The sequence below is a fragment of the Leopardus geoffroyi genome, chromosome C1 (genome assembly GCF_018350155.1).
Source record: "Leopardus geoffroyi isolate Oge1 chromosome C1, O.geoffroyi_Oge1_pat1.0, whole genome shotgun sequence".
In the NCBI taxonomy this organism is placed as follows: Eukaryota; Metazoa; Chordata; class Mammalia; order Carnivora; family Felidae; genus Leopardus; species Leopardus geoffroyi.
In genome coordinates, this window is record NC_059328.1 from 88,870 (window position 1) to 96,158 (window position 7,289).

Sequence of the window (7,289 nt, forward strand, 5' to 3'; positions counted from 1 at the left end):
CTGCATATGATAGAATCCTGACCTGCTGCTCACAAATCTGTGTCCTTCCTGGTTCTAAGAGACAGTAATAGCGGTACCTGTCTGAGGGAAGGTACCTCTCCCAGCCCTGCCCGCAGCCTCCCTAGAGCTCCATGGCACGTGCCTGTGAGATGTCAACGCACTGACAGTGGACAAAATGCATCCAGATGGAAACACTTGACAGAGAGGACTTCTATGCAACAAGCTTTTACAAATCAATAATGAAAAGCCAACAACCTAGTAGGAAAAACGGTCTAGTTGAAAAGGCAATGCCTTGGATGGGCAGTTCGCCAAAAAAAAACAACAACCAAAAAAAAACCACTGAGGGACAGGCAAGTCTCATCCGGATCAAACGAGGATGAGAATGATGAGAGTCATTACAATTTCACTGGACAGGCCACATCACGGGGCGGGAGGGGGCGGGGGGTGGGCAATGGACAGATCCCAGAGCCCTTACTGAAGTCCGTTCGGCCAAATCTTCCTTAAAGTACTGTGCCTGGACTTCAGTCCAGCGAGTCTTCTGCCGGGAACTTGCCTATGAATACACTAGCCCTAGTCCACATACGGGGCTGGGCATGAATGGCCGCTTTTCCTCTGCCCTGTCCTGGGTACGGCAGGTACAAAGGCCCAGAGGCTGGAAGTTTGCCTTGCCTGGAGAAGAAAGGAGGTGGAAGGCCAGCTTGTGCCCTCTTTCCCTCCACCCATCTACCTAAAGGCGAGGCTCTGTGGGCCTGGACAGCCAGATCCCACAGCCCTCTTGGGAGCAGTCGTGGCTCCTGCCAGGTCCCCCAGGCCATGCACCCCTGTCCTACCACACCCTACCCCGCCCCACCCAGTTCAAGGCCTGGTACTTGTAGGGGTTCATGGAGCGAACTCAGCAAAGGCCAGACAGGCAAAGTGGTCTGCGTGGGGTCACAAAGGGTCAGGGAGGATGTGGTCCTGGGCTGCCTCAGGCCCCAGGGGCGGCAGGGCCTTCCAAGCTTCGGGTCCAGGGTGCTAACAGGGGCGGGGCTTCTTGAATGAATTGGCGGGGATGGATGATGGTCGGTGAGGCTTCTCCTAGGCAGGCGGCGGGCGGGGCCCAGGGGGGCTTCCTGGAGGAGGAGGCAGGCAGAGCGCCCAGACAGTTGGGAGGATTAGAGTGCCTCGTTCAGTCCCCAAAGACGCGGGCTGCGCGGGAGGCGGAGCGGGCGGCGCCGAGAAACAGCGGCTGCGGGCAGGCGGCGGGACCGAGGGAAGCTGAGCCGGCCGCCACCGCCTAGCAGCCCTCCAGCCGTCAGTGCGTCCGTTCATCTGTGCGTTCTCCGCGGATCGCGGCGGGTCCGGCGGCCGAGACCATGCAGCCGCGCAGCGAGCGCCCGGCTGGCAGGACACAAAGCCCGGAGCACGGCAGTCCGGGGCCCGGGCCGGAGGCGCCGCCGCCGCCACCGCCGCCGCAGCCGCCGGCGTGAGTGGGCCGAGGGTCTGGGGACCGTAAGCCAGACCTGGGGCTGAGTGGGTCCGGAAAGGAGACAAGGAGGGGCGCGCGCCGACCCTGGCAGGCTGCCCGGAGGAGGCGGCCTCTGCGCCCCGCAGACTCGGCCGGCCGGTGGAGGGTACAACTCCTCCTCCGTTTGTCGCGCACACAGAGACCTGGGACAGGACGTCCAGAGGTGGCTGCTTCCCGGAGGCTCTGTCCTCTCCCGCCGCCCTTGAATTCCGGCTGCGCTCTTTAGACTCAGGCGGCTTGTCTGCAGGATGCGTGTTGGGGGGGGGGGGGGGCGGGGGGAGAGGGGCGGGTGGAGCCGCTCCGGAGGGTCAAGTGGGGTCAGGCCTGATGGTGGGCATAGGGGTCTTCTTCAGAGCTGTCACACAGCATTAGCCAGTTTCGCTTCATGCACGTCCTGTGTGCCCAGCTCGTGCGGAGGGAAACAGGAACGGTGGCCGGTCACAGACAGAAGAGAACCTGGTCCCAAGGAGGGCAGAGGAAGCCTGGTTCTTGGGAGAGTCACAGGCAGAGGGGGTCCTGGTTCTTACGGGTACACCTGGGCAGGGGGGAGTGTGGTGCCAGGAGGGTCCCAGCAGAGGAAGCCGTACAGGCCCGACAGTCGACATCAGGTGCGTGACTGAAGCTCACGCTGGGAACAGGGACGGGGCAGTTTTGCTGGACTCCAGGCAGGCTCCCCGTATGTGAGGAAAAGTTGAGGAGGGTGGTCCTTGATGGAAGCCAGGTACGGGCTGCTGGACGGAGGGGCGACCTCCTGGGTGTCCTGGCCCTGCCCGAGGTTTCCGGGGTGGGTGGACACCTCCCTGCAGAGTGCACCCTGACCTGGCACTACCCACCTGCAGCCCAGAGGCAGAGCGTGCGCGTCCTCGGCAGGCCCGGCCCACGGCCCCCATGGAGGGTGCAATGCAGCTGCTGAGCCGTGAGGGCCACACTGTGTCCCACAACTCCAAACGGCACTATCACGACGCCTTCGTGGCCATGAGCCGCATGAGGCAGCGTGGCCTCCTGTGTGACATCGTCCTGCACGTGGCAGCCAAGGAGATCCGAGCACACAAGGTGGTGCTAGCCTCCTGCAGCCCCTACTTCCACGCCATGTTCACAAGCAAGTACCACCACGTCCGGTCTGGGCGCTTGGGGGGCTCCGCAGATCGCACAGGGCGGGGACCGGCCTGACCCGCTGTCCCCACAGATGAGATGAGTGAGAGCCGCCAGACGCACGTGACGCTGCACGACATTGACCCTCAGGCCTTGGACCAGCTGGTGCAGTTTGCGTACACTGCCGAGATCGTCGTGGGCGAGGGCAACGTGCAGGTGAGGGTGCCTCATCTCACGACCCACGGCACCTCTCCTGGGCCTCGTGCCTCCGCTCCCGGTGTCTTCTCGTGCCTCTCCCTGTCCCTCAGTGCCTCACGTCCCGTTTCTCCGTCCCTCTTCCCCTGGCTCTCTCTCATCTCACCCCACAGACTCTGCTCCCAGCTGCCAGCCTCCTGCAGCTGAATGGCGTCCGTGACGCCTGCTGCAAGTTCCTGCTGAGTCAGCTCGACCCCTCCAACTGCCTGGGCATCCGGGGCTTTGCTGACACACATTCCTGCGGTGACCTGCTCAAGGCAGCACACAGGTACGTGCTGCAGCACTTCGTGGATGTGGCCAAGACTGAGGAGTTCATGCTGTTGCCACTAAAGCAGGTAACGTGCCAGCTGGCACACAGCCTCGACCCTGACCCAGTCCCTAGACCCTGGACCCCAGACCCCGTCCTTAGACCCCTGGCTCCCTTCATCTTGGCCCTTAAGACCTGGCCCTTTGCCCCCCTCCCCCCGCCCCCAACCTCTGACCCACGCTCCGGGCTCACGACCCATCCCCTGACCAAGCCCCACAACCTCGTCCCCATTTTCCGACCCACCTAAGCGTTCAGCCTTTGACTTCTGATCCCATCCTGCCCTGACCACATTCCTGCCTGCAACCTCTAGTCCCTGGTCCCACGTCCCCAGGACTGCTCTGGGCCTAGGCCCCCAGGAACCAAATCTGTGGCTCCTGACCTTGCTTGGCCCCTTCTCATAGGAACTCTGGGCTCCCTCTCAGACTCTCCCTCCCAGGCACCTTCAGGGCTCCATGGGCCCCCAAGACCCTCCCCAGATCTCAGGTCTGAGGGTCCCCACCTCCAGGTGCTGGAACTGGTCTCCAGCGACAGCCTGAACGTGCCTTCGGAGGAGGACGTCTACCGTGCCGTCCTGAGCTGGGTCAAGCACGACGTGGACTCCCGGAGACAGCATGTCCCAAGGGTGAGGCCAGCGCCTGGGGGGGCCCGGTGTCCCCGGGAGGGGCCGCACAGTGGCTGAGGGCCTGGGTGCACCTGGGCTCTGCCGTGTCCAGAGACCCTTCACAGGAGTGATGCAGGCACGTGTTTCAGGAAGGGTCCAGGGTGTCTGAGAGTGAGTCTCTTCACTGGGGCCTGCCCCCTGACCATGGCACCCCCTGCACCCCCCAGCTGATGAAGTGTGTGCGCCTGCCCCTGCTGAGCCGGGACTTCCTGCTGGGCCACGTGGATGCCGAGAGCCTGGTGAGGCACCACCCTGACTGCAAGGACCTGCTCATTGAGGCCCTCAAGTTCCACCTGCTGCCTGAGCAGAGGGGCGTTCTGGGCACCAGCCGTACGCGGCCCCGGCGCTGTGAGGGCGCTGGCCCTGTGCTCTTTGCTGTGGGTATGTTCGCCTATTGTGCCCCCTGGTTTCCAGGCCCCCCACATCACCTCCTTCTCCCCTCCCATCCCTGACCTATGCCTTCTATCTGTAAGCCAGCGCCAGCCTACCCCCCGTTATATTGGTCACATCCTGCACCCACCCCACACCGGCTCCTCTTGTCAGCCTGCGGAGGACCCCGGGTGGTGTGACCCGCTCACCAATCCCCACCCCCACCCACCCTTCGAGCCCCCATACTCTTGACCTTGACCTATGCTAGAGACCCCCAGCCCATTGCCTCCCTGGGGCCCCTTGTCCTGCCCTGTCACCTCCTCATCCCTAGGTGGAGGGAGCCTGTTCGCCATCCACGGGGACTGTGAAGCATACGACACACGCACTGACCGCTGGCACGTGGTGGCCTCCATGTCCACGCGCCGGGCCCGGGTGGGCGTGGCAGCAGTTGGGAACCGGCTGTATGCCGTGGGTGGGTAAGTGCGGAGGCTGGTCTGGGGTCAGGGGCTCAGCATATACCCGCTGGGCCAATCCTGACCGGCAACGGACCCCTCCCCTAGTTACGATGGGACTTCAGACCTGGCCACCGTAGAGTCGTACGACCCCGTGACCAACACCTGGCAGCCTGAGGTGTCCATGGGCACAAGGCGCAGCTGCCTGGGTGTGGCCGCCCTGCATGGGCTCCTGTATGCAGCTGGTGGCTACGATGGGGCCTCCTGCCTCAACAGGTAGTGGCCGGGGTCAGGGCCGGGTGGCCTCTTGGGGTTGGTTTGGCTGTAGGTGTGGCTGCATCAGGATTGCAGAAGTCATGCCTGAGGGGAGCAAAGAGGGATCCCACCTGACTCGAGTCACCCGGTGCCCTGGGCTTCTCCATCTGCACCAGCCCAGCTGCCCTTTCTTTTCCTCTCAAGTTCTTCCCAGCGGCCCAGGGGCTGGGCCCATGTGGACACTTGCCCAGGGTCCTTCAGGCAGCCAGCCAGTGGCTCATGCCCACCCAGAAGGCCTGCTTCTTGCTGCAGTGGGATTCTGGGGTCAGTCTCTGTGACTGCCCGGCATGGGACTGTAGTCATCCCGTAGGGGAGGGCAGGTCCTGGAACCAGGGCAGCCTTTCTGCCACTGCTCAAGGTCAGTAGCAGACCTGGTGTCCACAGTGCTGAGCGCTATGACCCTCTGACGGGAACATGGACGTCCATCGCTGCCATGAGCACCCGGAGGCGATACGTGCGTGTGGCCATGCTTGGTGGGTGACAGAGCCTGCTTCGTGTAGTGCCCACACCCCCACCCCTACCTGCCCCCACCCTGAGGACCCCACACGTAGCAAGCGCGCCGTGGGTATGTTGACTCTCTGCAGATGGGAACTTGTACGCGGTGGGTGGTTACGACAGCTCATCGCACCTGGCAACGGTGGAGAAGTATGAGCCCCAGGTACGAACCCTCACATTGATTTCCCTTTCTAAGAGCTGTTTGAGGTCATCACTCTGGTCACCCACGTCACCCAGAGGGTCAACCCTCTGCATCCCATCATACCCTGCCCCGGAGTAGGGGTCTGCGCTGTGGAGAAGGGAGGCTTGTGGTGGGTCTGCCCCCAGCCACTTTCCTCAACCACAGGTGAACGCGTGGACCCCCGTGGCTTCCATGTTGAGCCGACGAAGCTCAGCAGGGGTGGCCGTGCTGGAGGGGGCTCTCTACGTGGCCGGCGGCAATGATGGCACCAGCTGCCTCAACTCTGTGGAGAGATACAGCCCTAAGGCGGGTGCCTGGGAGAGTGTAGCACCCATGAACATCCGAAGGTGCGCTCGCCCCTCCTCCACAGCCCGGGGGTCGTCACCACCACCTACCAGCGCCTGGCAGATAGGTCTTAGGGCCTCACCCCTGTGGGGTGTGCCGACCCCTCCCATCTGTAACCCCCCCCCCCCCAGCTCCAGGTCCCCGCCCCCAGAGGCTCCTCCCCTGGCCCTGCCCCCAGAAGTTCCGCCCCTGGTCCCACCCTAGAAGCGCCTCCCTGGTTCCGCCCCCAGAAGGTTCTCTCCCACACCCCCCCCCCCCCCCCCCCCCCGTCTCCGTCCCGCCTCCAGAAGCTCCTTCCTGGCCCCGCCCCCAGAAGCTCCACCCCCTGGCCCCGCCCCCAGAAGCTCCTCCCTGGCCCCACCCCCAAGGCTCACCACCCCGACCCCACCCCCACGCCTCTAGGAGCACCCACGACCTAGTGGCCATGGACGGCTGGCTGTACGCGGTGGGGGGCAACGATGGCAGCTCCAGCCTCAACTCCATCGAGAAGTATAACCCGAGGACCAACAAGTGGGTGGCCGCGTCCTGCATGTTCACGCGGCGCAGCAGCGTGGGCGCGGCGGTGCTCGAGCTGCTCAACTTCCCGCCGCCCTCTTCACCCACGCTGTCCGTGTCGTCCACCAGCCTCTGAGCCGCCGCGCGGATTGCACAGAGACCCGGCCCCGCGGCCTCCCACATGCCTTAAGCCCCAAGGGGTGGCCCCAGCGCCTCGTGTGTCGGGGGCGGGGTGCTCGACCCCCACCGGGAAAGTCCTGCCCTGTGTGTCCCTGTCTCTCTGCGTCCAGGCTGTCCATTTCTGTGTTCGTTCCTCGGTGTTTGTGTGTGTACCGTTTATTTACTTAATGGTTGGTTTATTCATTGTTTATTGATCGATGAGCAGCGCAGCACCCACCAGTTTACAGTTTCCCCTTGAAGTGTCCTCTGTCTCTGGGACCAAGCTGCCTTCCCCTGAGTCCTGCGGCCCCACTGGGGGCACCAGGGAGAGATGGGTCAGGGGTGAACTCAGACTCTGCAGACCGAGATGGACTGAGGGGCAGATGCAGAGCAGCAGGCCAGGGTTAGTGGGGTGGGGGCTTTCTGCGCAGGTGCAGACCCTTCCAGCCTGGGCTTTGCACACCACCCCTACCATGCCCAGCCAGGCACACTCCCAAGGAAGTCATGAAGCAGCAGGCTTCCTTCTCGTGGGCATGGTGTCTTTTCTGGATCCTGCACTGAGCTGAGCACAAGCGTGCCACAGACCCCACACAGCAATACGAGCCAACTTGAACAATAAACATGTTTCTTGGGCTCTGTGGGCTTGAGGCTGAGTG

At 63.5% G+C, this 7,289-nt stretch overlaps 1 protein-coding gene across 2 annotated transcripts; it reads left to right on the plus strand.

Moving 5' to 3' along the window:
• Positions 1-1,218: 1,218 nt before the first annotated feature.
• On the plus strand, positions 1,219-7,267 carry KLHL17 (kelch like family member 17). Of its 2 annotated transcripts, none has more exons than XM_045475170.1 (12): positions 1,219-1,465; positions 2,347-2,606; positions 2,694-2,815; positions 2,968-3,189; positions 3,667-3,783; positions 3,990-4,203; positions 4,523-4,667; positions 4,752-4,919; positions 5,343-5,431; positions 5,543-5,616; positions 5,800-5,981; positions 6,382-7,267. In XM_045475170.1, exons 1-12 carry the CDS (start codon positions 1,356-1,358, stop codon positions 6,608-6,610), a joined length of 1,932 nt encoding a protein of 643 aa, XP_045331126.1. In that variant the 5' UTR covers positions 1,219-1,355; the 3' UTR covers positions 6,611-7,267. The 2 variants fall into 2 exon arrangements, with proteins under 2 accessions (XP_045331126.1, XP_045331127.1); XM_045475171.1 differs by lacking the exon at positions 1,219-1,465 and adding an exon at positions 1,499-1,670.
• The last annotated feature ends 22 nt before the right edge of the window (positions 7,268-7,289 follow it).

What these genes read in the sequence shown, in the direction of transcription:
- KLHL17 (XM_045475170.1), top strand. Translation starts at nt 1,356, where the DNA reads ATGCAGCCGCGCAGCGAGCGCCCGGCTGGCAGGACACAAAGCCCGGAG. An exon ending in CGGCTGTATGCCGTGGGTGG is followed by an intron (nt 4,668 to 4,751) that starts GTAAGTGCGGAG and finishes CCCCTCCCCTAG; the next exon opens with TTACGATGGGACTTCAGACC. An exon ending in GGGGCCTCCTGCCTCAACAG is followed by an intron (nt 4,920 to 5,342) that starts GTAGTGGCCGGG and finishes TGGTGTCCACAG; the next exon opens with TGCTGAGCGCTATGACCCTC.